This window comes from Bos taurus, chromosome 23 (genome assembly GCF_002263795.3).
Source record: "Bos taurus isolate L1 Dominette 01449 registration number 42190680 breed Hereford chromosome 23, ARS-UCD2.0, whole genome shotgun sequence".
In the NCBI taxonomy this organism is placed as follows: Eukaryota; Metazoa; Chordata; class Mammalia; order Artiodactyla; family Bovidae; genus Bos; species Bos taurus.
The window spans coordinates 3096059-3111607 of NC_037350.1; the positions used below are offsets into that span (position 1 = coordinate 3096059).

Sequence of the window (15549 nt, forward strand, 5' to 3'; positions counted from 1 at the left end):
ATTATTCACAACAGTCAAAAACGGAAATAACCCACGTGTCCACCAGCTGAACTGACAAACAAAAGTGGCGCATGTTCACACGATGGAATATTATTTGGCAACAAAAAGCATGAAGTACTGACACAAGCTACAACAAGGACAAGCCCTAAACACACGATGGGAGGTAATGTCTGCTCACCCACAAGGGACGCTGAGGCAGCCTTGGGCTTGCAACACGTCCGCCACCACCCCCCGCACCAGGAGCGAGAAAGGCAGCAAGCTACCTGGGGACAGACCCACTAGCCTGAATGTCAAAAAAAAAAAAAAGGCTAAACACTTGCTGCTCAAGTATGATCCAAAGACTAGAAGCACTGCCATCACTCAGAAGTTTGTTAAAAATCTTGACTCTAAGGCACAACACTAACCCGCACTTTAAATGACTGGTGCGCACTAGGATTTGAGAGGCACCATTCCAGACAGAAGACACTGGAGACAAAAAGGGAAGGGCAGAAAGGCAAACATAAATTGTGGACAGTTTCACAGAGTTCACTGAAGAGCATCATCTTTATGAAACAGAATGCACAGCTAAGCAATCTTCTAGCGACCTCTTCTGGTTGATTTATGATACGTAATGACAACCCCATGCACACTAGCTCATTTTGAGTCCTTGTGATAGACACTCCAAAGAATAAGCAATAAAAAGTCTTTATTAAATACGTATGGCAGGCCCTAAGTGCTTTATAACATATTATGCTTTCTCTCAACAATTCTGGATGAAAGTGTAATGATTTCACTTTAGAGATAAAGAACTAAGCTCACAGGTGTGCCGTGACTTGGTGAGAACACACAGTTAATAAACCTGACATGGAATCCAGGCTTGTCTGACACCAAAGACTTTGCTCTGTTTCACCATACTGCCTCCGGGAAGGCTGAACATTACAAACTTACTTCCCAGAGAGATGGCAAAAGGGAGGCCAAAAGAGCATGGAATGAGCAATTCCTAGAAAGAACGGAAAACTAATGAAATTCGGGAAAACACAAATGAGAGTGAGTATTCATTAATTTTAAAGGTTAAAATGCCTATTCAGATTTATTGAAGGAAAAGGATAAATATACTTACAGCATGGAATTAAAAAAAAAACCATGCCCTGAAGGAGTTCTAGTTCTGAAAAGGGTAGAATACTAACAACTCAGTGCAAACAATTCAAAACTGTGTGATGAAGTTGCACCTTTTCCCCTTCTCTCCCCCAACCTGGATCAGGACACTCAGCAGACCTATCATTTCTTTCTTCATGGTGTCTTTTGGGTCCACTTTAAGTTCTTTATTCTAAATGCCCTTATCTAAGTAAACTCTTCTCTCATCTCAAACCTACATTACTGCCAAACTCACCTAAACTGGTCTCCTTGTCCATGTCTTCGAATCCACCCTCAACACGGGTGCCATTCCAATACCACTCAGTCTCTGGTGTCCACCCCCCTCCCCCCAAAAGGAAAAGGACTTTGGTTCTAGAATTAAAGCACTTTAACTCTGAAGACATAAGCATTCTTCTCATCAGGTCACATCCCACAGTCGTGCCAGGACCTGCCCACTACCAAGTTTAAATCCTGTAGCTGTGCAGTCCAGTTACTAGTTGAGTTGGGATCCCCAGGACCACCCCCAGGGCTGGGGGTCTGGCTGGGACTTACAGAATTTGGGGGACAGCTATACTCATGGCTATGGATAGCTATACTCTAATTTATTAGAGCAAAAGGAAACCAAGGGGAAAGGCACACTGGGCAGAGCCCAGAGGAACTAGGTTTAAGATTCCAAAGATCCTCTCCATGGAGACAAACAGAACACACTTGACAATCAATACCACCTTAAAGACTCAGTACCCACCGTACGTGATTCAAGTTGAGCTAGGGCAAAAACCACCACAATATTGTAAAGATGATCCACAAACTGCAGAACAATTATGCCAAAGAAATTCTCGCACTGTTAAGAAAGTGCTAGGACCCACAACAGATTTTCCAGCCTGGGGATCTGGCAAAGGGACTAAGAACCCGCAGGGAATTTGACTTTGGAGGCCAGTGGGATTTGATTACACAACTTACACTGGACTAGGGGAAACAGACTCTTGGAGGGCACAAACAAAACCTTGTGCACACCAGGACCCAGGAGAAAGGAGCACTAACCCAACAGGAGACTGACCCAGACTTGCCTGTGAGTGTCCAGCAGTCTCCGGCGGAGGCGTGGGTCGGTGGTGGCCTACTGCAGGGTCAGTGGCACTGAATACAACAGAGCATGCACCAGACAAGGCAGGACCAGAGATCTAATTGCCAATATCCACTGGATCATTGAAAAAGCAAGACTTCCAAAAAAACATCTATTTTTGCTTTATTGACAATGCCAAAGCCTTTGACTGTGTGGATCACAATAAAATGGAAAATTCTTCAGGAAATGGGAATACCAGACCACCTGACCTGCCTCTTGAAAAATCTGTGTGCAGGTCAGGAAGCACAATTAGAACTGGACATGGAACAGACTGGTTCCAAATAGGAAAAGGAGTACGTCAAGGCTGTATATTGTCACCCTGCTTATTTAACTTATATGCAGAGTACATCATGAGAAACACTGGGTTAAAGGAAGCACAAGCTGGAATCAAGATTGCCGAGAAAAATATCAATAACCTCAGATATGCAGATGACACCACCCTTATGGTAGAAAATGAATAAGAGCTAAAGAGCCTTTTGATGAAAGTGAAAGAGGAGAGTGAAAAAGTTGGCTTAAAGATCAGCATTCAGAAAACTAAGATCATGGCATCTGGTCCTATCACTTGATGGCAAATAGATGGGGAAACAGTGGAAACAGGGGCAGAGTTTATTTTTTTGGGCTCCAAAGTCACTGCAGATGGTGACTGCAGCCATGAAATTAAAAGATGCTTGTTCCTTAGAAGAAAAGTTATGACCAACCTAGACAGCATATTAAAAAGCAGAGACATTACTTCGCCAACAAAGGTCTGTCTAGTCAAAGCTATGGTTTTTTCCAGTAGTCATATATGCATGTGAGAGTTGAACTATAAAGAAAGCTGAGCACCAAAGAATTGATACTTTTGAACTGTGGTGTTGGAGAAGACTCTTGAGAGTCCCTTGGATTGCAAGGAGATCCAACCAGTCCAACCTAAAGGAAATCAGTTCTGAATATTCATTGGAAGGACTGATGCTGAAGCTGAACCTCCAATACTTTGGCCACCTGATGCGAAGAACTGACTCATTGGAAAAGATTCTGATGCTGGGAAAGATTGAAGGCAGGAAGAGAAGGGGACAACAGAGGATGAGATGGTTGGGTGGCATCACCAACTCAATAGACATGAGTTTGAGCAAGCTCTGGAAGTTGGTGATGGACAGGAAAGCCTGGCGTGCTGCAGTCCATGGGGTTGCAAAGAGTAGGACACGACAGCAGCTCAGTGACAACCTTACAAGCCAGTCCGTCTAAGGATGGAAGTCTCGGGCCTGCTGTGTACCCTGCTCTCTGCACCACCCCTATTCCCTACTTGCTATTCTCTGCAGGCTCCTTTCCACCTATCCAAATCCAAGCCTGGAAGACCACTTCTCCTCCGCAGGGCTCTGCCAACTTTTCCAGCTTCTCCTCTCCCCTTCCTCTGAACCTGTTTCCTCTGACGATTACTATTATGGCTTATTCATTCTAGAGCACATGGATTCCCCTCATACTACGGCCACTCGCCAGGGTTCAACAAGACACAGGCTCCCCAAAACTAATGATGGAGCAGACAGCAAACTCACTGCCAAGAGGCACATCTATTCTGGGAACACAGAACTCAATCAGAGACAGCTGAGAGCACAAGTCTCCACTTTGTGTGAACCTACACAGAATCTAGGGTATTACCGACATGACTTTTCAAGAATAGGTCACAGACTAGTAAATTCTGAAAATATGGTTTAAAGAAAAACCTTACTAGTCTTTGGACGTTAGCATTTTACTATTTCAAAATCTAATATTTACTCAGCAAATACCTGAAGTATGAATCTTCTCATAGGTTTTTAGCTACAAGGGTATTTAAGGTGTTACTGTTTATAATGACAGAAAAATGTAAACTAATACATCTAATAGGAAATAAAAAGAGAGGCTTCTCAGCTGGCTCAGTGGGAAAGAATCCACACTGCCAATGCAGGAGACACAGGTTTGACCCCTGATCCAAGAAGATCCCACATGCTGCAGAGCACCTCACCCAGTGGCCAGCTACGACGACAGAGCCTGTGCTCTAGAACCCAGGGACCACAATCACTCAGCCCACAGGCTGCAATTCCTGAAGCCCCTGCACCCGAGGGCCCGTGCTCTGCAGCAAGTGAAGCCACCGCAGTGAGAAGCCTGCACACTGCAGCAACATGCAGCCCCCGCTTGCAGGAGCTACAGAAAACCCACGCAGCAACGAAGACCAGCACAGCCAACCACAAGTAAATAAATATCGTCATACAGAAAACCCACAGAGCAGCGAAGACCGGCACAGCCAACCACAAATAAATAAGTAAATACCTTACAGTCATACAGAATGCCATTCACTTATTTTAAATGTACATACTGATTCAACATTTAAACATTTATGCTTATAACACACTGCTTTTTTAAATTATGAAATAACTTAGATACCTTATCTTATATAAAAATATTTACATATGGAGAAATAACAGAAATATATATATATAAATGTTAATAATGCTTATCTCTATAGTGACAATAGAGTGATATCCCAGTGGTTGCCATGGGGGAGAGGGGGTGGAGATGGGATGGATTGGGAGTTTAAGGTTAGTAAATGCAAACTATAATATTTAGAATAAACAAGGTCCTACTGTATAGCACAGGGAACTATATTCGATATCTTGTGATAAACAATAATGGAAAAGAATATGCAAAGAAATGTCTGTACGTGTAGAACTAAATACTCTGCTGCACAACAGACATTAACACAACACTATAAATCAAGTATTCGGGGAGCGAGCTCCGCCCGTGGCAAAGGTCATGAGGAAGGAGGCTCGGCATACGCAAAGGGGGGATCGAGCCTCAGGAGTCCCCCTGGAAATTCTCAAGCATCTACCCCCAAAACCAGAGCCTGCCTACTTTCTGCTTTGTGCTTTCACCTACACCTCTGACTTTACGGGGGGCTGTCCCCCACTACCTCTCTCTGAAAAAAGAGTTAGCTTACAGCTCCAGTTAATAATTCCTGGGTGTGACAGCGTTTCAACCTACAAACTCCTTTGGAAATCCTCTAGCCTGCCTGAATAGGTTTTTTTCGGCCACATGTGATTGTTCAGAGCCTCCCAACTGTGAGAGAGAGGAGATGTTCTAAACTGTCTAAACACAGATTCCTTTGAGTTGTTAAAAGATTGATTAGAAATTGTATTGGTGAAGGGTTTTTCACTTATTGGGCCAATGTTTGCTGCTAAGTCTCCATACTCCTTACCTACTGTGTCCTTGGCAGTGTATTGATTGATATAATGGGTGTATAGAAATGTAAGTAGTAGCTCAATGTTTGTAACCTTGGACCCTTGAGTTAATTCTTTTCTTGATGGAGCCCACCTCACTTTTGCCCTATAGGAATGCAGCTTTGTCCAATGCTTTTTTGGAGGCTGGTGCCTGACTTTGGAATAATCACCTTTAGAGAAAAATAAGTTCCTTAAAATGTTAACAGGCCTCCTGGCCAGAAGATGATGTAAATCACCTGAACTTTTGCATATGATAAGTTTGAAAGCCTGGCTTCAATTAGGACCAGGAACTGCTGTCCTTGCATGACTCCGCCCCTTCCCCCATTATCCTCTACGCACAACTTGAAGTATAAAAAACTACTTTGGAAAATAAAGTGCGGGCCTTGTTCACCGAAACTTGGTCTCCCCATGGCGTCCTTTCTTTCACCTTCTAGCTCAATTTTTCCTCTGAGGCGGGGAAGCTCGTCAAGCCTACTAATTTTGCCTGGGCTTCTAAGATCTGACCGGGGAGGCCTTAGTGTCTCCTCTCCTTCGGGAGAACAGGAGGACGCCTGCGGCCTTCGTAGGTGACGTAAATTCCCTGCTTTGGAATTTTATTCAGCCTCTTTTCTCCACTGAATTTCCTCACTGAGCTATCCTCATTCTATTACTCTTTACATCTCTAGTTAATATCTAATTGAAGCTATTGTATCCTGACCCTCGCCAACGCCGTACCCGCTTCGAATACCCTGGATCAGCCGGGGCTGGACCCCGGCACAACTATACTTTAATAAATTTTTTTAAAAAAGCGTTTCTTATTTTCTTTTTGTTAGTATTTTAAAACTTTTCCAGAGTGAAAAATATCACATAATTAACATTTTGTAACATTAGTAAGTGAGATACCTGCTAATATCAAGTCTGATAAACACTTATTACAGGGCTCTTTATTACACTGAATTGAGATTTCACACACTGTGAGTCACGTAACACAACCTTTTAAATACCAGATCTCCTAATACCAGCATTGATAAAGGATCATCACTGACTACATGGCTCTGATATGTCAACCAGCACTGAACAGCAGTGTCCTTAATACCATTCTGATTATCATGTGATTAACTCACAGAACATCTTGAACAAAGTAAGTCAATTTCACAGAGCAATTCAATAAAAAGAGTTTCAATGATAATCTTTAGGACTGTTAGCTTTCAGCTCTCAGGGTTAACTTCCCACAACAACGTTCCAAATCATTTTATTTATCATAGACAATCACAATTTTGATCCTTATGTGCATCACGGTGGACTGCAAGCTTAAGAACAGCAAGAAAACACCCCACGGATCTCCAGAAAAAGAATACCTATCCTTAACTTAGGACATGTTCTTACCTTAGCAAAAAGGTGATCCCTATACTGTTGCTGAGTAACAAAATTTTTATAACATACTACACAAGCAAAGGAGCTGATGAAAGGTCCGTGCAGTGTGATTGTTGGATCACATGGAGAGTGGTCGAACCTACTTGGCAAAACAGAGGGAACATTAGAAAATCTGACATATTCTAGAGGCAGCACTAAGTTGCTTCATTTGTTAAGTCAGACACACACATTCAAGTGTTTGCACTTTTTCTACTGAAGTATTAAATAACGTTCTTCATATTCAAGAAATATCAAGTGGCTCTCATATGCCATGCAATCTCTTGAAACAGTGACCAACAGCTTAAAATTTCAAAAAAGTACTCAAGATACAATAAAATGGATTTAAGCATGTTTCACCAAATTGGTAAACTTCCAGTCTGAAAACTGTACAGCCATTATCTGTTTCTTCTTGCAAGGAACAAAATAAAACTCACAAATAATTGTAAATGAATCACTAGAATAATAATGTCATGTCAAGCTTTCTGGTGCACACCTATTTCCTAAAAATGGCTTTTAATCCTTGTAGTGTCATTTTAATCATTTAACAAATTCGTGTCATTGAAAACTGCCTCAAAGACTTTTTAAAAATTAAAAACACTTAAAATACAGTTATCTGTAGAATACTGAACCCCTCTCCAGAAGGCTCTCACACCAGGGTCAGGCATAAGCAGGATGAGACATCTGGAGAAGGTCAAGAGCCCCAAACTCAACTCCCCTCTTCAAACTATAAGAAGGGGAGACTACGAAGATAAGGACTATTTAACTCCTTTAATATTGCCTTCTCTTGATATTTACTTTCTCAAGCTGTACTATTCAAACTTCAGTAAATTATGGATCTCATAAATAGAACATTTATTATTAATTTTGCTACACTTTGTTTGCCTTTAGCATTTACTTTGCAATGAAATATTATCTTTCTTTGAGCTAGCCCACATATCTGTAAATGCTTTGTGTCTCTTAAAATTTGCTAACGGACTGGATTTCTCTAAAACTGATCCAAATGTACATCAATGCAAAAAGTCTGGTCAGAATTTTATGAAACATATTAGGACTGAATATCACTAGAATAATCTGACTTCAAGCCTCCTAGGAAGCCTAAGAAATGTAAATTAGAAAAAATTGTATCGTAAGAGTTTGGAACATAAAGCTACAATCGCAATGGCAGAGGTGCCTCACGCTCTCAGTTCATCTTCAGCACCGACTGTTCTGAACATCACACTTACCTTTTCAAATGTCCTAAGAGAAGGTGCCCATTATCAAATTCCTTGTTACAGTGCATTATGGGACATGAAATTGGTTTCCCAGATGCTCGAATTTGGCTTCCTCTTCGGAATGAACCTTTTGTTCCAGAATTAATCGTGCCTGTTTTGAGTCCTGTATCATCAGAATATAAATTCTTAAGTTCCTATTTCAGGTAACTGTCCTTTGGACTGGTAATCAAAATTATGAAAAAACAATAAAAAAAAAAAAACACTGGGCAGCATCAAATGGGTGATCCTACTTGTAATTAAGTGCTTACAAACTTTCTTATAAAAGATATAACAACCTACAAATAAATAGCTATTTGGGACAAGGAAAGCCATTAAGATCTCCAAGTAATATTATCTTGAGGAAAAGAACTGTTCCCTTAAGTTCAACAGTCAAGAAATGTCAAAGATGGAATATATTAGAAAACCAGTTGCTCTACAACCCCTGTACCTGCCTCCCTTCTGTTCATTTATATAAGTTGGCAAAGATTTTTTCTTCTAATTCTTATTTTCTCTTTTAAGTATCTTACACACATTGTAAGGTTCAGTTATACAGGCTGTAACTGAGACAGGGAGGGAATGGGGAGGACAAGGAGAATGCCTTCACCAGTCCTTTTATCTGGTGAAGATTATCCCTTTTATCTGGTGAAGATTATCCCTTTCCGTCATAATCTTGGTCTTACAGTCACACAACTTTCCAGCCTCAGCCAAATTCTGTTTCCAGGCAAACTCCCAATGCATGTTGTACAGTGAAAAATTTAGAGTTAAGTTCTATAAACAAAGAATTTTAAAAATTCTAGGAGGATTCTGATATATAGTTTGACTATTATTATTTCTTATAACTTGTTTCACTCAAATACTTTGAATATTTCATATAACAAAAAATTGTATATTTATCTTTATGGCCATTTCTACCAAGTCCCTAAGCGTTTAACTGGAATAAAATGTTACACCTTTAACATCATCTAGTTAAGATCCCCAAATGGTTATCTATGTTGAAGGTTTCAATGCTCTTCTGTTTATGGAAGAAATGCCTCTATTAAATGCTGTCAAAATGCTTATAAATGTGTTCTATCAATAAAAAAAGACTAACACAGCATTAATCACATTCAAAGAGGCATTAATAACAATACACCTTTTTTTGCTTTAATTTTATAATGCAGTCAGAATTAAGAGTAATTTTTACTGTCCATCCACATTCCAGGTGTTGCCTATTAAGACCTTTATTTAGCCATAGAGGTTCTGGGTAAAAATTAAAGTGGAGAAAGCAATCAATTAGAAGAAAATAAGCTTTATCCAAGGAAAGGCAAAATACAGAAAGATTTAAACAGCTCTTTTCCTTAAACAGTATAGCGTGTTGTTTTTAAATTACTAAGTATTCAAATGTGCAGAAACTGGTCTAACTATAAATGTCTATAAAAAAGTTGGATTTCCAAAGCTTGAGTAATTATAAATAATGTCCTTACACTGCTAAGTCGCTTCAGTCGTGTCCGACTCTGTGAGATCCCATAGACGGCAGCCCACCAGGCTCCCCTGTCCCTGGGATTCTCCAGGCAAGAACACTGGAGTCGGTTGCCATTTCCTTCTCCAATGCATGAAAGTGAAAAGTGAAAGTGAGGTCGCTCAGTCGTGACTGACTCCTAGTGACCCCAAGGACTGCAGCCTACCAGGCTCTGGCATCCATGGGATTTTCCAGGCAAGAGTACTCGAGTGGGTTGCCATTGCCTTCTCCAGTCCTTACACTACTTCTAATCAAAGAACTGAATTATAATGGCTGGATACTTTGGAATAGACTGAATGGAGTCCCTTAATGCTATTGAGAAGTAGAATCTCACTTTTTATAATTGACAGCAAAAAGACATCTCTGTTTTCCCCAGTTCTCCACTCCTCAAAGGAATGGCACCGCAGCAAGTACAGCCCAGTGCTAAAGCCGCTATGCCAGCAACAGCCCCCTGACTCTTCAGTGCTACAGTGTGGCAGGGACCAAGCAAGAAGATAAAACAACCACATAAAAAGAATGTAACTAAAGACCTTAACTCACAGCACAAGCTTATCAGCCGCCAATGAACCAGGTGTAACCTGAAGTGATCTACAGTACCACATCTTGACAAGAATTATAAAGACAGCTAACTGAGTCATTTGTTCCCACTTGATCCACTCAGAAAAATATATACTCAGATGTTCGTGAGTTCAATTTATAGTGAATTAAAATATTCTGAAACTCTAGTACTTTGGCCACCTCATGCGAAGAGTTGACTCATTGGAAAAGACTGATGCTGGGAGGGATTGGGGGCAGGAGGAGAAGGGGACAACAGAGGATGAGATGGCTGGATGGCATCACTGACTCGATGGACATAAGTTTGAGTGAACTCTGGGAGTTGGTGATGGACATGGAGGCCTGGCGTGCTGCGATTCATGGGGTCACAAAGAGTCGGACACGACTGAGAGACTGAACTGAACTGAACTGAAAATATTCTGACAACCTGAAAGCCAGAGATTAGGCCTAAAGGGATATATTACTGACCCAACAATCATTCTAGGCAAGACTTGAAAGTGAAGAATGAGAGAAACAGTATGAGAAGAGAAACATATGAGAGAAACAATTTTACAAGAGATCTTGTAAGCCTTGTAGTTCTAGACCATTTTTGTATCCAAATCTTCCCAAATCTACAGATAGCCTCTAGAGGTGAGGCCCAGGCATGTATTTAAGACTCCCACGTGATTCTGATATAGCTAAAGACAGCAATTTTCAAGTAAACTTTTCTAAAGTAGGTCTGGAATACCAAACAATTCTTTTGTTTAGTTGAATGACAGTCAAATTTGGAACATGGTTCTAGGCTTCCTTTCTGTGTTCATATGCAAATACTCATTGCCCACTCTGGTATAATATTCAACCAACACTTATTGGACATCTCTGTGCAGAGCCTTCTTCTTAGGCACTGACACTAAAAAAGATTAATTAGGCTTAGCCTCTGTCCCCATAACATATCAATCTAGTAAAAGACACAGATATGTAAACATATGAATCCAACACAACAGGGTAAAAACTATAGGCAAAAAATGAATAAAACACTGTGGCATCAAAGACAGCTGGGCAATCAAACTTAGGCAGACTAAAAAACCTAGCACCCTCTAGTACTGAATGTAGTACTTACTTGCCTGTGGCTAACCCCACGGGCAAGTAAGAAAAAAGGAAAAGGCATTTAAGAGAGAGGATAGGGCAAGGGGGGAGGTTTGCCAGGCACAAACATACTGGGAGATAAGAAGGAAATGCAGTGTCAGGGAGTAGCCAAGTGTCAAAATACCTACAAATTACTGGAATTATTTTAAAAGTGGCGATTTGATTCTGTCCAAAGAAAAGCCCTCTGAAAACTATAGAACAAGATATCCAGGTTCAAAGTTGAGCACTGCATACATAGATTATTTCTAAGACTTTGTGCAACTAAATTTTTGGCTGGATTAAATCCACAGCTAAGGTTTCTGTGAGTAACCCAAGCCTCTAAGGGCTCAGTGGGTCTTTTACAAGACAGGCTAGAAAAGCTGCCTTGATGGGACTATCCTGAAAGTGTTAGTTGCTCAGTCGTGTCCGACTCTTTGCAACCCCATGGACTGAAGCCCGCCAGGCTCCACTGTCCATGGGATTCTCCAGGGAAGAATACTGGAGCGAGTTGCCATTCCCTTCTCCAAGGGATCTTCCCAACCCAGGGATCGAATCCAAGTCTCCCACATTGCAGGCAGATTCTTTGCTGTCTGAGCGGAAGCCCCAAGGGACTGTCCTACTGACTCAAAAATTTTACCAAACTATCTGGTGGAAGGAAAACGCTCCACAGTGATTCCTCCAGGAATCTCAGGTCTGTAGAGTTAGTAATGAAGAAGCTACCCACTGCTTTAGATGAGCCTCCCATGTTGACACTTCCAACAAAATATCTACATAGGTTGCATGGACAAATAAGTAAATGCTAATCTTTTCCATCTCAGCTTAAATTCCATTTCCTTACAGAATCCTGACCTCAAATAACCCGTTACACACCTTCACATAGCCTCACATAGTACTATTTCATGTAGGACACACATGAATGAATAAATGAGCAATATCTAATCTGCTCAAGGATTACTTTTACTCAAAATACATTTTTGCCAAAATAGGAAGACAACTGGTAGGTAAAGCAGACCTCCAGTTAAGTAAGTTTTAATACTTTATATACTTACTAGCAACTGAATAAACAGACACAATGCCTTAGGGCTTCAGGGAAGCCTCTGATCTCTAAAGAATACCTGGCATTTTTAACCACTGGTCCACACACAGTCTTGCTGCTTCTGTATCAGAATGTCCTCGAATAAATTCCAATTCTTGTAACCCATGAGCATGCTGAAAATCAATTTTTTCCTAAAGATATTAAGAAAAAAAATCAATTAAACTGTGATTACTAATCTTGTTTCCTTAAGAAAATGATTTTGTCACAACAGTGATCAAAAAATACTGATTATCCTTTATCCCTGTAACTCCAAGTCTAGAACTCTATCCTAAGGAGCTAAGTCAAACCAAAGTTTCCTGCTCTAAATAAGATGTTGATCCCAATGTCATCTCTATTTGCACACAGTTTGCAACAACTTAATCTCCAACAATAGGGTACTGTTTAAGTAAATTACGGTGTGTACATTTCATGAAAGTCATTAGAAACACTAACCAAACTTTTCTGTGAATTAGGAGTATACTTTTGATATCAAGTATGTTACCAAATTGTATTAGATGAATAGGGTCAAATATAAGCAAAGATTATTTCAAGCTATATGTAACTCTGCCTGCTGAGAGGGAAAAAAGCAGAAAATAAATATGATAAATGTCAATGGTTATCTCTGGAATGGAAATGTGAATGATTCTTTTCATCCTTACATTTTAAAACATTTTTTTTCCAATTTTCCAAATGTAGTCTGAAGTATATAGAAGCCTATTAAATATTTGTTCAATGAACAGTGTAAGAGCAGACCTTCATTAGTAGTTAATATGTACCAGTACAAAACATCTACTCCATCTAGATCAAAGGTTGGCAGATTTTTTCCATAAAGGGCCACAGGATAAATATTTAAGGCTCTGCAGCCCATACAGTCTCTTTTGCAACTACTCAACTCTGCTGCTGCAGCACAAAAGCAGCCATAGATAATATGTAAACAAATGGACATGGCTATGTTCCAATAAAACTTTATTTACAAAAACAGGCAGTGGGCCAGTGCCAACTACTAAACTAGATGCTTTAGACTTTTACAGTCTCTAAATCTTTCTGGTTATGTTACTGATAAATCTATTTGCATACTCTAATCATGCTGTATCTATAGGTTGGTACAAAAGTAATTGTGGTTTCAGACCATGAATTTTAAATCATTATAACTAGGCTCAACATATCTTTATTAATCAAAATAGGAACCATTACAATCAACACATTTTTGCCAACAAGAAATGTTTATTCCTGTAGCATAAAAATCCATGCTTTGGGATTCAATGAACTCTTGGGAAACATTTTCTGCCTCTTGCTGTTGTGGAAGTGTTTTCGCTGGAAAAAGTTGTTGAGATGCTTGAAGAAAGTGGTAGTTGGTTGGTGAGACATCAGGTTAATATGGTGGATGAGGCAAAACTTTGTAGCCCAATTAGTTCAACTTTTGAAGTGTTGGCTGTGCAATGTATAGTCCAATGTTGTCATGGAGAAGAACTGGGCCCCACTGGTCACCACTGTTGACCAACACTGGTGCCAGGCACTGCAGTTTTCGGTGCATCTAATCGATTTGCTAAGCATACTTCTCAGATGGAAGGTTTCACGGGGATTCAGAAAGCTGTAGTGGATCAGACTGGCAGCAGACTACTAAATAGTGATCGTGACCTTTTTTTGGTGCAAGCTGGACTTTGAGAAGTGCTTTGGAGCTGCTTCTCAGCCCAACCACTGAGCTGGTCGTCATTGTTTGTCATAAAAATCCACTTTTCATTGCATGTCATAATCCAATCCAGAAGTGATTCATTGTTATTGCATAGAATAAGAGAAGACACTTCAAAACAACAATATTTTTTATTTGGTCAGCTCACGAGGCACCCACTTTATTGAGCTTTTTCACCTCTCCAATTTGCTTCAAATGCTGAACGACCATAAAATTGTCCATGTTGAGCTCTTCCGCAACTTGTGTAGTTGTAAGAGGATCAGCTTCAATAAAGGCTCTCAGTTGGTCACTGTCAACTTCCGTTGGCTGGCCACTACACTCCTCATCTTCAAGGTTCTGGTCTTCTTCACAAAACTTCTTGAATCAGCACTGCACTACACGTTCGTTAGCAGTTCCTGGGCCAAATGCGTTGTCGATGTTGCGAGTTGTCTCTGCTGCTTAATGAACCATTTTGAACTCGAGTAAGAAAATCACTTGAATTTGCTTTTAGTCTAGTATCAATTTCCATAGTCTAAATACATATAAAATAAACAGTAAGATATCAGAAAAAAAATACAGCAGGAAATGTGCATTAAAATGATGCATAACATAACCACATTTATTTAAGAATGTATTTCAATATCAAATGGCAAAGTTCAATAATGCAAAACTGCAATTACTTTTGCACCAACCTAATAACAATTAATATTTATTAACCACTTACCATGTGCCAGGCACTATTCTAAAAGCGTCTGAGATCTAATTCTCTCAATAACTCTGTAAGATGGGTACCAGTATGGTTCCCATTTTATAATGGGAAAACTGAGGCATAGGAAGTCCAAATACATTGCACAGGGACAAGTAACAATGCCAGGATTTAAACTCTCATTCTCTAATCTGATTCTAGAACTCATGCACTTAACCAGTATACCATACTGTATCTCAAAAAGGTTTTTATATCCTTAAAAAGAAATAACAAAGCCACAAACGCTAGATTTGCAAGAAACAGACCAGGATACTGAATGACCCTGTTAGCAATGTAACAGGATCTTCTATCAGCATAGGTAAGAGGCAGACAGGGAGATTCAAGACTGTAATCAGAAAAAAAATCAGCTACACAACACTGTTCTAAGTATAGCCATAGAGTACTAATTCTCCAAAGATGCTAATATGCATTATATAGCTATTCCTACATATGTTAGGGGCACATCCCCTCTTGTGAGTCATTTTAACTCTTGGAATATCAACAAGCAAAGCTGGTAACTGGTCAACTAGTCAAGCACAACACATTATCTCTGAAAGTGATTTATTCAGTGAAGATTTTAATAGATTTTATTTTTTTAAAAACATTTCCGTCAAAAGAGATGGACAAACCACTTTAACAGTGAGACACCAAAAATCAAAAGGCCTAGACGAGCTGGAAGATGTTTTCTACTATATTCTGTAGTCACAGTTAACACCTACTACAATTCTTCAAGAATTAGTTTTATTATCTTTCTTTCTAGGTAGTTTATTTTGGTTTTTGTTTTCTGTCATCTATCGATAG

At 39.9% G+C, this 15549-nt stretch overlaps 1 protein-coding gene across 3 annotated transcripts in view; it reads right to left on the minus strand.

Moving 5' to 3' along the window:
• Window positions 1-15549, minus strand: part of ZNF451 (zinc finger protein 451) — a 90247-nt gene that overhangs the window by 43531 nt on the left and 31167 nt on the right. For all 3 annotated transcript variants that reach the window (XM_010818053.4, NM_001192684.1, XM_010818052.4), the window contains exons 5-7: window positions 12375-12486; window positions 8076-8226; window positions 6826-6952 (exon numbers count right to left, since the gene is read on the minus strand). In XM_010818053.4, the coding sequence (XP_010816355.1) occupies window positions 6826-6952; window positions 8076-8226; window positions 12375-12486 (390 nt within the window). The remainder of the gene's footprint in view (window positions 1-6825; window positions 6953-8075; window positions 8227-12374; window positions 12487-15549) is intronic.